At 33.3% G+C, this 20,000-nt stretch overlaps 1 protein-coding gene across 2 annotated transcripts; it reads left to right on the top strand.

The window, feature by feature from the left end:
• Window positions 1-930: 930 nt before the first annotated feature.
• LOC144447493 (protein disulfide-isomerase A6 homolog) lies at window positions 931-18,614 on the top strand. 2 transcript variants are annotated; one of them, XM_078137533.1, is made up of 8 exons: window positions 931-1,096; window positions 7,455-7,640; window positions 8,263-8,401; window positions 9,516-9,578; window positions 11,290-11,385; window positions 13,918-14,052; window positions 14,828-15,017; window positions 15,367-18,614. In XM_078137533.1, exons 1-8 carry the CDS (start codon window positions 946-948, stop codon window positions 15,493-15,495), a joined length of 1,089 nt encoding a protein of 362 aa, XP_077993659.1. In that variant the 5' UTR covers window positions 931-945; the 3' UTR covers window positions 15,496-18,614. The 2 variants fall into 2 exon arrangements, with proteins under 2 accessions (XP_077993659.1, XP_077993660.1); XM_078137534.1 differs by lacking the exon at window positions 13,918-14,052 and adding an exon at window positions 13,114-13,239.
• Window positions 18,615-20,000: the final 1,386 nt, after the last annotated feature.

Raw genomic sequence — 20,000 nt, 5'->3', positions numbered from 1 at the left:
CTCTCCGTGTACGATTGATGCACATTAATAAGTTGTCCAACCCCTCTCTGGTGCGACGTCATACCTTGTGTCTTCCTTCGCATTTAGTGAAACTGCGCGATCACAGAAACATGTGTAATTTTACCCCTTTCATATAGTCTTGGTTTAATACGTCAATATTAACGATATTATCGTCATTTTAATGTATTCTGATAGAAATATTCTGAGCCATAACTCGGGAAACAAATGCCTGTGTTGCAGATCAGCCGTTGTGGGCGTGTTCTAATCTCCCTTTCCTCAAACGACTGATAGGGCAGGCTGATAAGCCCGGACCGATGACGTCATTACAGTCCGTCAGAATTATATAATCCTGCTTTAGGCCTACATGTAAACTACAAAATAGATAAAGATTATTAATTGTATGCACAATCACAAATGTTTTTTTAAAATAATGATTTGCAATGTTTTTAAGTTACAAACAAGGATTTAGTATAGGCTGTTCTCCATCGTTTTTTTCAAGTATAAACACATAGTAGCCTCGGAGCTGTTTTATTTAATCCAAAATAAATACCCATTTTTCATCCATATGACCACTTTAAGGGATTATGTATAAATGATTCTACTTACTTCAATATTCCACAACAAAGAAATAAATGTTTAATGAAATAATATGGCTCACAGTTTTCCAAAACTTTGGTATTCTTTTTATTTCTTGAAGTTGAAGGCTATTGGTAAGTTGTGAGGGAATCCTCAAGTAAAGTCCATAATCACCGTTAAAACTGGAAAGCCAGATTACATACACTTGTTTGCTGATCAAAACTGTTTCTAATCTGTTGAAATTAGAGCATGTTTCGAATTGTACTATCTGTTCATGATCGATCTGTCTTGGGGTCACAACTCGACTCCTCGTTAAGGTCATCGACAGGTCAACGCCCTGTTGAGCATGCGTTTTGGGTGACTGTCAACATGGCGGCGGTGAATTTCAAAGTTGTCCGTGTGCTCCTTATTGTTTTGGTATCAACGTTTGCATGCAGTACTGCCGATTCACCAAAAGTTCTAACTGCGGATGATCTTGACACGCTTGTGCAAACAGGGAAACGAGTGGTCGTTAATTTCGGTAAGTAAAAGAGAGCGACAAAAGCGTATGTTGGCTTGGCACGGCTGTCTGCGTGGTCGAAACGTCGTTTGCATGTATAGTAATATTTAGCAGGGTGGTATAGCCTATACAGTTCGCTAACGCATGTAACGATATTTATAACTCATTGATGTACGAAAATTAAATTTAAAGAAACAGAAAACAACAAAACCTGTTGCTTCATCATGTTTTTAAAATCAGAATTCAAACTTGCTTCCAAAATGATGTAAACGAATGACTACCGGGAAAGGATGAAGAATAAAAATGGATGTTTGTATTCAATATATTGAAGCACTAATGCACGCCTGGTGTGGGCGTGGTACTTCTACCTGCAATGGATGCTGGCAGACGTATGGCGTTATATTTAGAACACTATTATGGACCTGGGAATTTTATTTGTATGTTTCTATGCTAAGATGTGTCCTGGTAGTGTCAATATTATGGAAATATATCTAAATATGATAATATTGTCTTTTGAAGTTTTGGGTTGAAAACATAGATGCTAAAAAAATATCTCGACTTCAGGCTACTTGGCCATCGAAGTAAATTGCACATCATGACATGTATACAATTCATTATATTATGGAACAATTTTGGGGTTATTTGTGTTATTTATTGATTTACAAGTTGGTTTCACAGGTGGCTAGTACACATAGAAGTGCATGGTTGAACACATATACCTATCCTCATAGTGAAGAAGGGTGGGGGGTGTACAGGTGTGTAAGTGGTTGGGGGTGGGGATTTAGATGGGAACTGGGGTAGGCTTCAACAGGCTGTTAACACCATCGTGACCATGTAAACTTGTCTACAAATAATGTAATACATTACAAAAAGTCGATGTTTGGGTCATCAGAGATGTGCAACATAAAACATACCAAAAAAAAAGTAAAATGTTAAAAAGTGAATATATTTATGAAAATATCTACAATATGATATTCATAGTATACTACTGGTAGTAACATGTGTCATCTTTTCCTTGGCACCATCTGTTATCATTGTTAGTCAGATGATGAAATCTGTCAATGGTTGACAAAGATCTACTTTGTATGAATAGAACACCGTAAAAATTTAAATCATTTATCCCTGCATTATAGTATGTGGATTTGTAGATTTTCAATTTTTAGTACACCATTATTATGCAAAGATGCAATATATTTAGTTATCTGTACATGTATTTCGTAACTGTTGTCTATTAAAGTTTAAGTCCATCTCTCTGTATGGTAGAAAAGCTAAGTCTAAATTACATTCTCGTAAGCCAGAGCACGTATTTCTGATGAAGCAACGTATTAGGGATCGCCGAACAACTGTGCGTATCATACACATTTTATGTTCCCTAAGAACAATTTAGATAGATAAGAAATAGCAGGCTTCCCACAGACCACTTAATACAAATATAAACTACATCATCTGACCCTCTACTAATACACAGACACACACATCATCCTTGGAACAAACAAGCTATTGCAAGTCATCACATTGCAGGCTCAGATCTTGACTAATACATGTGTATTGATTCAAAGTTACAAGTGATATGTGTGTACACATACAGCGCCTGCTTGTCGGCAGGAGTGTGGTGTTGTTTATATTTGTAATGAGTGGTCTGTGGGAAGCCTGTTTCTTATCTATTAACTAAATCGTTCTTAGGGAACATAAAATGTGTATGATACACACAGTCGTTCGGCGATCCTGCAATGTTTTACCTGTAAATTACAGTTAGGGAGAGGATGTAGAATGAACAAAGCTTATTGGTTTCATATATTAAGGCTTGGGTCAACATTTTTCATTTTTAGTTGTTCGTTTGTTGTACAGTGCACTGAGACATAGTGTAGTGCATTTCTATAAGAATTAAAATAGCAATGATAAATGATAACATCTGTGCAACAAGTAGTTAGTGAGCTATTGTTACATACACTGATAGTGATCATGCCATTGTTTTAAAAACTCAATGCCATCTGGTCAACATATGTATTCAGAATAGCTAGAAAATTAGTTTGTTTTACAGAAACCAAACTTTGAAAATCTAATCTGAAATCAATTTCTGTGAAATAGAAAAAGTCAGAAATAACTATTTTTACATACAAATCATAATGATTATGCTATTGTTAACTTTCAATGTCATTGGGTCAACGTTCTGCAATGCAAAATAGCTAGAAAAATATTATCATGTAGTGACCATGTACAGGCTGTGGTTTTTAATAAATTGGTGAATCTAAATATCTTAGTTTTGGACAACATCTAGAGTATATTCAGTGGTTTTGCTTATGTTTGGGGACAGAGGAAGGAAGTCTGGTAAAACTTGCATAGGTTTCAATACATAGCATAATTTTGGTGGGGAACGCTGGTAACAGAGGGTGAAATGTGGTAAATCATGCATAGATTTCTATGCATTGGAGCATAATTTTGGTGGGGAACCCTGGTAACTGAAGAGGGGAAGATTTTACCTAGTTACTACTAGCTTCTGGAGAGTCCTGGAATTGCAAAGGACTTCTGGAAACTCCTGGATAGTTTTACAAAAAATGTGATTGACTCTTGGAAAAGCCTGGAAAATCAATCATCTGTATGATTGATGTTGTAAAGCATCGATCGGATAAGGTGGGGAACATGTATTAAAAAGTAAATGCGTTGATAAACACTCCTAGAAAATGACCAATAGTTGATCTGATCTGAATATTCCTGGAAAACTCGTGGAATTTTATTTGTTTTTAATGAACCCTGATGTACATACTACAGACACACACCTACAGTATTGTCTATAGATAAATAATAGTACATGCATATATACTCCGTATAAAAAGTTCTCAGAAACAGTTCTTTGCTGTGGAATTTATTATCAGGAAAATAAATTTTACCAGTAGTTAAAATGAATAGCACCATGAACTAGATATTTATGATGACTATATTATGTTTTATTGTGGTAATTATAAATTTAAATGTAAGTATATTGAGATCTCTGGTTGTCAGAAAATTGTGTTCGTCATCCAATTTGAGATATTACCAACATGAAAACACCAGAGATAGAAGGGAGAGGTGGAAACACAAACATGCTAAATTTGAATAAAGAATAAATATGTCTTTTCAGGCATTATAATCTGAGTGAGTGAGTGAGTGTGTGTGTTTGTCTGTCTGTCTGTCTGTCTGTCTGTTTGTTTGTTTGTGTTTGTTTGTCAGTCTGTATTTGGATCTCATTTTTTGTTTGTTTGTTACAGTGTTAGTTGGTATATTGTGTTTATGATTTTAGTACCTGGTGAGGACCTGTATAGTTGATAGGGTGCAATTGAACAACACCTTTCCTACATACCGACCTGATTAATTTCACTAAACTAGGCAGATGAGTTTTCTAACCCAGACTGTGAGGTGATTAAGCAAGAGGCATACAAGGCTATTAACTGCTGAACCACTGACAATTCATCATATGTGTAGAGAGATGATTGTAATGTTATACCATATGTTAATGACATCTTGTTAGTTGTATTGTAAATATTGCATTATTTATGTGTTAGATGGGGGCAGTGAGTGGAGTGTATCAGCTGTTTAGTAGACCCTTAGACCCCAACTAAAATATTACATTTATAGAGCTGTATGTAAATTATAACATTATGCAAATGAGATCGAAATGAGATAGGGTACATCAAAGACATCTAATCAATGCATCCAATATAAACAGATAAATGGTAAACATATGTTTCACCATATTTCCAAATATGTGTTCCTAGAATAATTATATTATATAGAAGGACGACATGATGAACTGGGCTGCTTACAAGATTAAACCAGCAATATCATGATAGTTTATTTTATGAAGTGTCCTTGCACCATAAATAGTGGATAAATTATGAATTTTGTTGTTATGGCCATATGGATGAGGATTGGATAGTTATTTTCAATTTATAATTTGCAAAACAATTTTATCATGGCTTCCTACTTGAAAAAATCAACATGAGACAACATATGCCAAGTTCTTGTTTGTAACTCAATAAATTGCAGATTAATAAATATGTAAAATGTTTGTACATACAATAACAACCTTTTTATGCATTTTTTAGCTTTTTGCGCTGTCTTGCGTTACAAACACAGACTTGGTCTATGTTGTTTCACATTGATTTTTCAAGTAGGAAGCCACGATAAAATTGTTTTATAAATTAAAAATCCAAAATAAATACTCAATCCTCATCCATATGGCTACTATGATGGCACATAAGCTGAAAGTATTGCAGGCAGTCACATTAATATATAATATGATCTTCATGATTATAAATGGATACATGTTACAATATGAAATAAAATAACACTGATTGTCTTTGAAGCCAAATTCAATTTTCAGTGGTCCATTTAGACCATTAATTATTTTTTGAATGTAAAAAAATAAAAGTAACTATTCACAATTTTTGGTACATCAGTGTCTGATGAATGACAAATGATATATATTAAAAAGCAGGTAGCTATAGAAAGTTTCATTTCAATAAGAAATTTAGAAAAGTTATAAAAAGGTAAACATTTACAAGAACGCGAGGAAAAAAGGTAAAATGAATTTAACAGCAATAATGAATGACATACAAGTATGGACCACTAACATTATGCTTTGGACCACCAAGATAAAAAACTGGTAGTCCACTGGCATATGGACTACTGACTAAAAAAATATATTTTGAACCCTGTATAAATATTTAGTCATTTATTTATTTAACTTAGGAAAAGATTAAAAGTTAAACCAAAGACCATGTATATACAAAATAATTCACTACTGGTAGTGATGTAGACTGTCGACAGTCGCTCGCGTCTTTTTTCCTACGTTTTATCTAAACTCCGGTCCGGCGCAACACTAGTATAATCGCAAACTGATTTCATTTCGAGGGCCGAATTGCGAAGGCTCGGGCCTTCGGCCCTCGATATCGGTTTGCGATTAGACTAGTGTTGCGCCGGATCGGAGTTTAGATAAACGTAGGGGGTAAAAAGGCGCGAGCGACTGTCGACAGTCTAGTAGTGATGCAGTATGATTAGCAGATGTTGACTGAATGATATTGAATTTGAACAATAGCATGATCATTAATGTGTATTTTGTATGTAAGAATACTTTACAGATGTGTCTGGTTCACAGATGTTGATTTGAACATAGACATTGCATTTGAAACAATGGCTTCATTAAAACTACACAGTAATTATAATAATTAATTACATCCGGCACCAAAATGGTACTTTGTTGATGAAACTGTCAAAGTAACAAAGTTTGTCATTGAACCTCTATACTTTCCCATTATAAAATTGATAACAGTATACAGCTAAAATGATGTTGGCTTGGTGTTTCACTCGTGGGACATTATGTTTTTGACACAGAGCTAGACATATTTCAACTCTAACAATAACAATAACAGACAAACAATAAACACAGCAGGATCCTTTGCCCCATCACACTGAACACTAATATTCTTTTACAGTGCTGTAAAAACAGGCTCTGATGAAAACATTACACATGGACTTGATGATTTTAATGGCTGCAATTGTTTATTTTCTAACTGATAATCAACATTTCAACTTGACTACTTCTACAGGTTGTCAATTTAATATTGTTTCCTACCACATTTATAACTGATAACGTGAAGGAGAATCATTACATATGTACCAGTGATTACTTGCACTGTTGCACTCGCATACTAGTGGTATTTGCACTGCGGTGCAATATCAAAAAACATAATTGTGTACCTGTATGCACATGATATGCAAATAAGGTCACAATTGTTAGTTGTACATGAAAGCATGTGATTGCAGTGCCATTTTTACTGAAAATTGCTGTTTTTGATAAACATATAGAAAAATAACAGAACCCCCATACTACGTGAGTTCCAGTGTGGGGTACTCAGGGGTATTGGCAATCATACTTGCAGTTTTTTCTGCTGCATTTTCACTCACTACACTCATGAAAGTACGGCTGCACAGAACACTGCAAGCACTTGTTCAAATATCCTGAGTATGCCACTCTTGCACTTGTGTATCATGGGGTTCTGTCATATTAATTATTTGAAGCCTTTGTAAAACAATCCTGTCAAGTTGTCAAAGTAAAACCTTTCATCTTTCCTCACCATGGCAACCAAGGTGTTGATGAGAGAGAACTCAATGATTTGTCTCCTTACTTGTTTGTACTATTATCAAAAAAAAATGATTCTGCATCTCAAATGTTTAAGTTGTTGCATTTCACTTTTGGTAGTGAAAGAAAAATGACACTTGGCATCCTTTGATAAATTGCCAATATAAATTTGTTTCCTTAATATAGTTACAGGAATAAGAAACTCAGAGTTCAATGTCAATAGTTAAGTTTATCATTATTTACTCTTTTTGTGTACCACAGTTAAAGAAAATGATGCAGCCTCCCAAGCATCTGTTACTGAAATAGCTAAAGTTGCTAACAAGTTGAAAGATGATAAGGAAGTGGTCGTTGGCTTGGTAACAGATCCTGAACTTCACCTTGAACATGGAGTAGCATCAACACCAACTGTTATTTATTTTAGGGAAAGATTTCCTATTCTTTATACAGGTGAGTGTCTGGAACATCTCAACGTCTGTTTACTTTCAGTCATCACCACAGTAACAGATAAATAATAAGTGAGTTATTCACCAAGATAGAAATAATTGCAAGTCATGGTGAAGGAAAGGAAATGGAAATGGAAACTAAAGAGATTCATGTGATAGCTTACAGGTAGTCTAACCTGACCTCAAACATTGTGGATGATCACAAGCAAAAAAAGTTGCATACGAATCCAAAAAAAAATTATTTTTTTTTACAAAAATCAGGTCTAATTAATATGAATTTTGATGAATAAACATTATTTTGATAATTTTATGATATTTGTAAAGTTATTATTAAATCAAGTTAAAATATCATCATTGTTGACATATATTTAACCAAATTTTATCAACTTTCTTCAAAAAAAGTTAGAGGGCGGTATAACAAGAACATTACTGACTCATTCAAGTGTATTATACCTTAAACTGTCAATCAAAGGAGACTGTTTTGTTTGGGTGTCACTTTGCAAAGGCATTGCACATTTGAAAATCTCAGGTGCTTGATAAAAAAACTTTTTAACTTTATAAAATGATTTTATTCTCACAATAGAATTCATCTCTCTAACATGATTTCTGTCACCCCACTTCGACAGATGAACTACAGGCAGATGCTATTGTCAATTTTGTGAATGAAAATTTGGTTCCGTCAAGTCAACCCCTTACAAATGAGAATTTTGAACATCTAACACAGGCATCTAGTGGTGCTACTACTGGTGACTGGTTGGTTTTGTTGTAAGTGTTTAGTCTTCAATATATCTTTTTAGTTTTTAAAAGTAGTATACATCACGCAATAAAAGTAAACCTTTTGTTGTTACTTTGCTGAAGAAACCTCAAACCAATTTTCAGTTAAAAATCAAGGAAAAAAATAAGGAGTGACCAATCATACACATTTGTGAAATATAGCTAAAGAATCTGATATCAAAATTAAAATGTTTTAGAATCCAATATGGCCTCCAAATACTGTGTTTTCCTAGAAAACAAAATGATGAACCCAAAATTTCTTTCAATTTTCAAAAGGACCAGGACAGAAAGTTCAAATTACAAAGTTTGGATAGCTTTTAAGATGTTTGATTTGTAAGGAAATTGGTCCCCTAGGCAAATTCTACCATATTTCTATCTCTTATAGTCTACTTAGTAGTAATTTTGAATGAGATCACACATCTATCTGTCAAGTTGTCTGGACTGGTCTTGTGTTTGTTTAGTCTCTCAGGTGGCTAGTAGACTAGTATCGTTCTGTTTCAATCATAAACTGACAAACATTTTGTCAAATGAAGCTAAACGATTGACATGTTAATTATGGTGGGTCTCTTAGTAAGTTTAGCTTGTGTGTGGATATCATTATAGACATTCCACATCAGATGTTCCGGACTCTTGCATATGTTAGATAAAATAAGTGTACATTCATATGTAGGATCAGAAGGTGCAAAGTAATGTAGGCTGGCCTGGATAACAAAATTTCAAAAGATACCCTGTAGGTGGAAACTCAAGACAATTTCAGAATTGTTTGGGACACTCCTTGCATTTTGCAGAACGACATTTAGCAGTCCAGGACTTAGCCATCTTAGTCTAACCCTTACATTGATGGCAAAGGTCGCAACACCTTTGTAAGACTCCCTGATTCAACAGAAAATTTTTTTTATTTTGTATAACTTAGTTCCTCTTCATGCACCCCTTGCCCTCTTTAAGTTACAGTTACTGTGAAAGTGTTTTAATATGACAGTATTATTATATTCATGGTAATGTTTTATATAAATACAGATTTTTTAACTTTATAAGGTTTGATTTTTGTTTGTGTTTGTCACAATTTCTGCTTTCCTTAAGTTCATGTGTCATATTTCCTTGACAGCTATGATCCAGAGGAGACTGAGAGTTTGATGTTGCTGCCAACTATTGAAGCTACTGCCCAGGTGTAAGTACATAACAGTAAATTGCATCACAGAAGTTTACTTTGCATAGCAGTACATAAATTTATAATATGAACGTTTTTGTGTGCAAAAAGTATAACCATACTATATGTGTAATGTACATATGACAGAAATATCATTTAAATGATAATAATTAAAGAAAAATTTACTTCAAATTGAATTAATTCAATTATTGATATCTGTCTGTTTTCCAAAAAAATAGAAATATGACCTTACTGCAAATTTTTAAACCAAGTTATGAACATGAAATGGTATTTTAAGAGAAGTGCTGACATTTAACTTCAAATATTTGCTGTTTGAAGTGTTCTTCTGGTTAAAGAAATACCAGTGTCACATAAGGATCCTGACGAACCCATAATTTTTACCAGAATAGCTTTGTAGTTAATATTCATGTAACAGTAATATCTATTTTGTTGAATTGAAATTAATAATACAACGAGTACTTGTACTGGTATGGGTTCAGTACATAGACTTTACTGTGTTGATATATATCTGACGCTGATCTTTAACCTCCCAGGGACCATTACCTTTTCACCCCACACTGTTATTATGCGTGACTTGTTATCCTGTTATTAAACCATAATCTTGACAATATTGAGACAAACCAGATTTTATGATATTTCTTATAAATTTGTGTACTTTTAAAGGAAAATATTGACATAATTTCATAGAAAAGGATTATTTCTTAAATTCTATGACTAGTCAAAAACAAAATGGAAATTTTTAAGGAAAAGTGACATAAAGCTAAATATTTAATGCAGGAAATTGCTTTAAAAATTTGCAATTTAGAATTTACTTGAATTGAAATATTTGTGACGGTCTTTACATAAGTTACCATACCAGAACATGGTTTTATTGTATGATAAAAAACACAAGTTCAAGCAACCCAATGACATTTATTGTCAAAAAAAGACGACGTCCTTGTTGTTTTATTTAGGTGTATGATAGGAATGTTTTGAATTTAAAGTGAAGTTTACAGTAAATTTGATATGAAATTTGTCACATGATTTGAACTTCTTGTCTGTAATTATGTTAATGATGATCAGAATCTCTTACTAAAAGTAGCTGCTGGGTGTGAGCTTTAAAAGTCAACAAATGCCTGATATCTATTGTGAAATTATTTTATTTCATAATTTCATAAAATGTCACCATTTTGTCACAGATTTGAAAAGTAAGATTTTCCCTTGGGATGAAGATCAGTGATTCATTTACTTTGCAATAAAGATAAAATGTTTTTCTCTCCAAATGTAAATTTTCGGAAGGAAATTGTGGGTACAGTGCCTTTCTAGCATTGACATAATTCTCGGTACCTGAGTAGAATTGTATTGTCTAGAAACATGACAATAACGAATATTCTATTTCTTGTTTGACACCATAATTTCTGCTCCACACACTACACATGTATTACTATAGGTGTGCGTGAGAATAAGTCAACATTCTTGTTCTATTTTGACTCTCTACCATGATGTAAAATGCTATTACAGGTACTGAGAATAAGTCGACCTTCTTGTTCTATTTTGACTATCTAGCATGATGTAAAATGCTATTGCAGGTACTAGGAATAAGTCAACCTTCTTGTTCTATTTTGACTCTGTAGCATGATGTATAATGCTATTGCAGGTACCTGGAATTGATGGTTAAATTTTACTTGTGTGTCTGATTATCATGTGGATTATTTCATATTTATTGTTCTAGATTGAAAGGAAGAATTAATGTTGGCATTGTTGATGTAAGCACTGCAACAGATTTGGTTGACAGATTCAACATTGAAGATCCACCATTGGTGTTTCTGTGAGTATCAAAACAAATGCAAATATGCAAAATAGCCAATCAAATGCAAGTATGCAAATTGTTCAAAGTATGTGAATTAGCCAATCAGATGCAAGTATGTAAATTAGATTTCTTGAATCAAATTATTGTAAAAACAAAATATGTTGCTGTTATTTTAATGATGCAATGCAATGAATGTGAAATAATAAAAATATGATATAATAATATACACAGGTGTCAAATTTCATAATGTAAACAAATTATGCTTTAATGTTTCTAATGTTACGATGAATATTAAAAAAACAAATGCTGGAAACTTGGGGTCGGTATCTTTATTTTTAACAAAGTTACAAAAATATTTCAACAATAAAGAATTGGGTGAAAAATAACCTAGACAACAACCTTAATGGTTATGTAATTATTTCTCTTAATTTGTAATGAACATCTTGTAGACTTGTTAAACAGCTGGTTCTATCAAAATTTAGGAAATTTGTTCAATGGGGCACTTGAACCTGGGGAACAGTATATAACCTATAAAGAGAGATAAATTTATTTACTTTCTCATCATGTGTTTTCCTCATCAACAATTTACTTTTGTACCATTATGTTTTGCTTAGTTTATTGCAATTTTTATTGTCTTTATACTTTGAAATTATATAAATGTTTACCATATTTATACTGTATTAAATGGTACCATATAATGGTAAGCATGATGGTTTCACCCTATCTTTCCTCATACACTTGAAAGGCATCTAGATAAAATGGCAACTTCAATATCAATTTTATGGTGATGGGTTCGATACTCGCCTGTTATATAGACATAAATCTTTTACTTTTGAACCTTGCTTTGTCTCCCACAGTATTGTCTACACTATTGGTGAATTAAATTACTGGTACATGGTTTGGGTCATCACAATCTAGTTACTGAACACTTTCTCTTATTTAAGAATACATTTCTCGTGCATATACTCATTTTCAATGAACACACATCATATTTCTTTTGAGCTTAAGTTTGTTCATGTCAGCTGTTACTGAAGATATTTATCATAAAAGATTAAGTGCCAGATGCAGTTTATTATCTCTGTCCCTGTGCTGTATACACTCAGATCCACACATTATGTTCGTGAAACTAGTACTGTTCATGGGCATACAATTTGATATATGAAACAACCATGAATCACTTTTCAAGTCAGTTCAAATAAATAAACTCTTTATAGCATTGAATGTTTTAATTTAGCAGACAACATTGAACATAAAAGAACTATGTAACAAAATCAATATGCAAGATATCAAAACCATAAAAAAAAAATTCGAGTTATGTAAGTTTCAGATTTCTCCCATTTGTTCTGCTATACCGTAGATGTTGTCCTTTAGTAAAGTAACCACAGATGCCAAACTGCATCAGTCCTTGCCCATTACATATACCATGATTTCTTAATTCACTGGAGGTAGAATAAGCCATTGCCAATAAGCTTTTGCCAATCCTACGAGAGGGAGCCCTCTATCAGGGGATAAAAGCAAACATTCCTTCTCTGTACTGTAAATGGCTACCCCATTGAATAGAAAATGAAGACAAACCAACAGATCAAACTGAAGCTTTTAGTGGCCAGTATTTCTTGGACTTACAACATCAAACAACAAAACACAATACAATCATCACTGGCAAGAAATCCGTGCCACACATAGAATTTCATGGTACATCTTAATTACATGCATGTTTCATTATGTCTTGGCTCTCTTTTCCTATAGTTTCCGTCTTGGTAATATGTATGCATACAAGCTACCTGGTACCGATGTGGCATCCTTTGTGTCTTTTGCCACTGGTTGGTATAAAAATGCACGGGTTATGCAAGTTCCTGTTCCTAAGTCTCCATTGTAAGTTGTGAGTTGTGTAGGTAAGAATTGTAAGGAAGGGAAATGAACCAAAAGTATGGCAGACTAAGATCATGTAAAAATACAAATTGAACATCAAATGACATAAAGGATAAAGTATAGAGCAGTTTTCCTTTAATTAGTACATTTAGGTATCATAATATTTAACTACTTTATCCTAAATACATAATGATAATCTCCAATGTGATATTTTGACCATTCTAAATTCATGAAATATTGATCTATTATGCTTAGCTTATCAGGAATGATAGGAAAATTTGAATATATGATTCCCTGGTAACAGTAAGATATTTAGTGTTCAGGTTTGAATTTGTAACGGCTTCATACAAAATAAAAGTGTCAGTGGTAAGTTTTACAGGCTGTATGCAATGTACAGAAACTCAAAACAAAAATGAAAACTGGATGGTCTCAACAAACTCATCTGAAAAGGTTTTGGAAATACTGACTATATTGATTTTGTATTTTTTACCCTATTAATAAAGTATCACCAGGTTAGCTAAAAGTGATGGTAAACTCTGGATGACAACACATGTTTTAGCAAACAGAGTATTCGTTGATCTAAGTCTGTCATCTTATAGTTGGTTCACTTCCTAGTATAAAGACTAATGTCTATTCTCCAGACTTGTTTGTCAATGGCTTTGACCATAACTTTGATTTCAGTTACAAACAAGAGAGCGACAGCTGGGTTGGATTTGATGATGATATCTCTCTGGATTCCATTCTTGCCTTCCTCGCTGAGGAGGCAGATGAAAAGGAGGGTGCTTCGGATAAAATCAAACGTACTAAGGAAAAACTGTAAGGAATTTGAAGTCTTGGTCAGCATGCTATGTTGTAAAAATCAACAATAATAGGAATAAATGAAATGGGAATAAATTTTATGTCAGTATATTATGTTGTCATGGAATCAAATGTATTAAAGAAAACTGTCAAGTATTAAATTGAGATCTTGGTCAACATGTTATTTTCTTCCTCAATTAAATGTACCAAGACGGCCATTGGAAATGGTATTTCTGAAGTTCAATATTAATTATACTGTAATAATTACCAACAAACTGCTGAAATATGTTTTTCTCAAAAAACTAAAGACTTGACTTACACTGTACCACAACAAAAGGTAGGCAAGTGAGGTTATTCCATAGAGGAAAACATAGTTTGAATTTGATCAGTAATCATCTTGTTACTTTGACGTGGATTAAAGTTCAGTTGTAAATTATAAAGAAAATCAGTTCATCATTACATTTTACAAAAGAAAATTGGTTCATCATTACATTTTACAAAAAAAGTGGTCATGAGCATGTCATGTTCAAAAAAGGTTTGATAATGTCTTTTACATTTATATATAGATAAGTTATATCGAAAATCATTTGATGATTACAAATTACAACACAGTATGGTTTAATGATCTTTATTTTAAAAGTTTTGGAAATTTACAAAATTAAAAAGGCAATCGTGAGATAGAGCAATATGTTTTGCCCACTCTCAAATCAGCTTTTTTTAGGATTATCTTTTAGTCAAATAAGTTCCATTATTATCATGTGACATTGTAACTAGTCTGTATGTTTACTTGCAGTGATAAATTGGCAGAAAAAGTAGCAGATGGTGCTAAGAAGTTTGCTACTGATGCTAAGGAGAAATTGAGTGAGGGGGCTAAGAAAGCTAAGGAAAAGATTCAAGAACAAGCGGCAAAGGCTGGTGAGAAGTTAAAGGAAGGTGCTGCCAAGGCTAAAGAAAAGTTAAAGGAAGGAGCAATGAAGGCCAAAGTAAGAATACATTGCCGAATTTATATATTTGTAATCATAGGCATAAAAGAATGTCATATTTCATATGTCTTTATCTCAATATCATGAAGGATATGAATATTTAAGTAGGTATATCATTTCTGTATTTACATTATGGGGAGATTATGTGTATGATAAAGATGAGTTGTGAAATTAGTTATAACTTTGTAGTTATAAGTATCCAAAATTAAATATTCTAAAATTCATTTGTAGTTAATGTGTGTACAAAATATTCAAGGTTTTATGTAACTATTTTCCCTTGAGTAAAAAGTTTATAAACTTGCATTGATGTACCATAATTTGATAAATTATTTGTGTTGTTATTTTGTAGGAGATGTTGAAGGATAAGGAAACACAGAAAAAACTAGGAGTTGGTAGCATTGTGGTTATTGGTGCTGTTGTACTCATAGTCACAGTGGTGTGTATCAGACGTAGAAAAAAGAAGGTCAAGCAACAATAAAAAACACCCCTTTTCTACATGTAATGAAATGGTCCAGGTATTTACTATAATTGGAAGATACCATGATCAAGTATATACAGGGGTGTGAATATCAAAACAGGAGTACTGACTGAAATAAATCTAAAGTTCACAGTACAATCTTGAGATAAACTAAACTGTTTCTCTTTTAAGCAGGTGCAATAATGATTGTGAGAAAGTGTCCTTTACTAAGATCCAAAGATTTTGAAGAAAGATGTCTTCCAAAGATATTCAAATTTATCATTTAGGCTGATTATTGACAAAAGAAAGCTAACTCTTTAAAATTTAGTTCTTTAAGAACTAATTCCATTTCAAGTGTTTTAATTTACTTTAAATATAAATTATGAAATAATGATTTTAGGAAAGTAAGAACTGTTAACTATAATTGTCTACCAATTGCTTTTTTACAGGATTACGCTTAAGGAAACAAATAATAATATTGTTATTTATTTGCATTTAACTAGTTCTGTAAGTAAACAAACTTATTTCCAAGAAGGTCAGCGAAGGCTAGTGGTAACTGGTTCATTGATAATACACAAGGAAATGAGTATTTGTATCACCAATACATTTTTAAAAAGTAAAAGCATCAAAAGATACACGTTAATATTGATTGTTTCATTTTCGAATTATTAAAATTATACTATTAAAAATAATTCAATTATTAAAATTTTAAAAAAAAGTCATATCAGTAATACCATAGGCCATGAAGTGATATCGAAGGGTCTATGGTAATACCACATACCATATTAGTTCTAACATGCTGTTACACTTTAACACTTACTCGATCAATTTTACTCTGAATGGGTTCGAACCCCGACCACAGTGGTAAGAGGCAAGTGGTTTAACCACTCGGCTACTGACAACCCTAATGTTCGTACATCACTTTAGTAATATATGCAAATGTACTGCTTGTCAGATGCCACACCAAGCAAGAATACCTGAAAACCTAGGATACAACTAAATTGTGTGTGATATGTACCATTAGTTTACATAATTGTAACACTAGGCCTGTCCTTTGCATACTGACAAAGAATAATGTTTATGGTCCGGATATGGGTTGTATGGCAGAAGGCCCGTAAGCCAAGGTCTACAAGATTTAAATCTGGGCCATAAAGCTGTTATCATATACCCTATGTAGTGGTACAGAAACATCATTTGAATCACATAATCACATAAATTAATTATGAAATATTATCTTATGCATAAAAATGTAAAGATATTGAGAAAAAAATCAAAGCCAAATCATTGGGTGAATATTGACAAGGACACCACTTGCCATATTTGGGCAAAGTGTGCCAGGGTGTGATATAAAAAATTATTTCAAAGGTTTGATTCATGTGTTCCCCATTAAATTATGTGAGAAGTGATACTGGGTAGACATGATAAATGCAATTTTGTTCAGTTTTACAAGATTTATTAGAAAGTCAGTGTTTTTGTCTTTGTCTTTTTAACAGAGGTTTTGAATATTGTCAGTAGAAATGACATTTATCTTTGTAGGTAGAATATATTGTATTTCCTGAGTCTTTGATTCCTAAGAATACTTTAATAATCATGAAAAAATAACAGTTTTCTAACCGTTCTGTCCCTTAGGGACTAGAACACACATTGAACTATCAAAAATATTGATTGCATCGTATAGAGTAAGGACAGAGACCAGATGGATGAAGGGCATTTTGTGATGTAAAACATATTAATATGTTTATTTTGGGTTTAAATATTCTTTAGAAAAAAAATGGTAATTTATTTTGAATCGTAGTTTTAACATTGAAGAAAATCATTAATTGTTGTTCAATTGTATTATTTACGGTAACTTGTAAGGTATAAATGGGTGTTATTTTTAATATGGTAATAGGCTAAGTACGTACAGTGTTAGTATGTAAAGTAAGCTATCATGGGGCACCCTCACACATCAGTTAACCCCTTTCACATACAGAGCAGGCCAAGTGAGGGTGGAGCAACAGGATTCATCTTACAATCTAGTACAGTGTAATTGCAATACAAATGGCAAGAGTGACAAATACTTTTTCCATCTTCAGGTCCAACAATACCAAGAAGTGGTTGTAATTCTAGTCTAGTACTGTGTTGTTCACTTTCTACGATCTCTCTCCATGTATAGTCAAACGGACAGTTTTTACCAAAAATCTAGTAACTCTCCTGCTGGGGAAAGGGTGAACAGCACTTGTCAGTAGTAATCCATCACACAATGACAGGTGGTTGTAATTGGCTACTTTGTTCAGTTTACTACAAATTCAACCTCCAGTTTGAAAGTAAGTGATGAGGATATGATAATGTCATCACACATCAGTGCTCCAATGGCATAAACTAATGCTGTTGGTGGTAAGAACAGAATTCTGTGCTAGAGAAATCCATTTGACTATAAGGAAGAGATGATTGTAGGGCCTAGGGGTACTAGACTATTGTACTTTATAATTCAAGCTAGTCATAGTGTGCATACTAAATTGAAAATGAAAGTTTATTCTTTCAAGCAGTACAGCATAGATGATGGTATTGTGCAGCAGTATGCAAATATAAAGATGTATCACATAATATTTGCTGTATACAGCGAACATACAGGGTTTTAGTTTGTAGTGTAAATTTATATAACACTATGCATGTTCATGGAAATACTATGATTCATACACAAGTTCTCTTCTTCCACTTTTGATTGAGAAACATACATGTTTCGAACAAATCATTTGTCCTTCTTCAGTGGATCATTCTGCAGTCTGTCAGATCCAGTTAGACACTGAAGGACATGTGATTTGTTCAAAACATGTCTGTTTCTCAATCAAAAGTGGAAGAAGAGAACTTGTGTATTAGATTTATATGTTCAACTTTTACCAGTGTCAGTCACTCCAGTACAAAAACACAAGATCACTGACATTATCAAAAGAATTGAACTATCTCTATCATTGTGGAAGTGTTGTGTTCGACCAAGGATGACACAAAAAAATAAACACACCATCAACACCAATACACAAAGTACAGGCTACATAAGTTAGCTGAAAACACACTGTTTGGTAAAAAGATGCCTCACAACACTTTGAGCTTGGATATGCAGGGTTATTTTAAGAGTATAGACAATAAATATTAATTTGTGAAGGGTCTTTAAATGTTTCATTGTCTTCATTGTCAGTAGACTGTAATAACGTCATCGGTCTAGGCCTAAAAGAAAAAAGACTGCACCCACAACAGCTGATCTGTCAGTCTACAGTGTCAATAGTGTAAAACGATTCAGTTTATAGTTTGACACAAACTTACAACTAATACAAACACCATACCAAACCTCGGTAAATGTCATGGTACATGTACAAAACCACAACTTTATTAACATTGTGACATACATAAGTATAAGCCTACCTGTTTACAATGAACTCGCATTAAGATATCTAAACCATTTGAACCCTTTCCTGTTGAGAACTTTACCTTTCAAAAGAGTAATCTTTTGCATACCTATATAAACCTTATTTGTAATAAATACTAAGTCTTGATATCTTTTAAAAGCCACTTTTCAACCCCAATACATTAGTTTTACATTGGTTTTTCTATTTCACCTATTGGTGGACTAACTTTATCAATAGCTTTGCCAGACAACTGCTCTTCACCATTTGTATCAATGTATGCCCTCTATGGCATGCTGACATTGCTAGAACAGTTGATTGCAAAGAAAGGATTTACGCTACATTTTCTATACGTATGATCAATTACGTCATCGGATCTTTTATAATTTACAGGTTTGAATTCAGTCAATTGCAAGTGATGCTTCAGTAAGCAGAATACTGCGAGCATCTTTAAAATATGCAGTAAAAAATAATACACCCTAAAGCGTATAACACACCTGATGTCCCCTTTAACTGTTCTACAACAGTTAAAAGTAAGACATCCACGATGAGAAGAACACATTATTTATGTGAAAAGAAAAATAAGTCAACGATATGATGAAGTGTGGAATATGCTTGCCCGGAATTATGCTGTCCTCAACTACAGGGGATACTTTGAAGAAAGTGTAATGACCTGACGGTTCCACGCTATTAACCACGTCGTGATTTAGTGACGGCTTCAAAATTACTCTACTTCTATTGAAATTTGAATATTGTGAACACAGAGACGTAATCATTTAGACTACGCCATCACCCAAACGTGGTTCCATCGTCGTAAACCACTAGCCTCGTCACAGCAGCGCTTATTATAAGTTTCGTTGCGTCAGCACATACGCAGATAAACTGCAACTGTTGCTTGATCCTTGTCTGTGTAATCTACGGTGCATAGTGCATGTGCCCTACTATACTACTCTGTAACTTACTGTACTGGAGCATATCCTTATAAAAAAACATGTCCAACAGGGATGGGCACTCCCATCCCCCACAGGGGCACGTATTATGCCGTTTTCTTAGGAAAATGTCGTACGAATCATGCTGCTACAAATGTATCAATCTCTATACTAGTAGAAATATTCTTTTCTACTTACAGGTAGGAATATATAATCA

This window comes from Glandiceps talaboti, chromosome 16 (genome assembly GCF_964340395.1).
Source record: "Glandiceps talaboti chromosome 16, keGlaTala1.1, whole genome shotgun sequence".
NCBI classification, from domain to species: Eukaryota; Metazoa; Hemichordata; class Enteropneusta; family Spengelidae; genus Glandiceps; species Glandiceps talaboti.
This window is presented reverse-complemented; position numbering and strand designations above follow the sequence as displayed.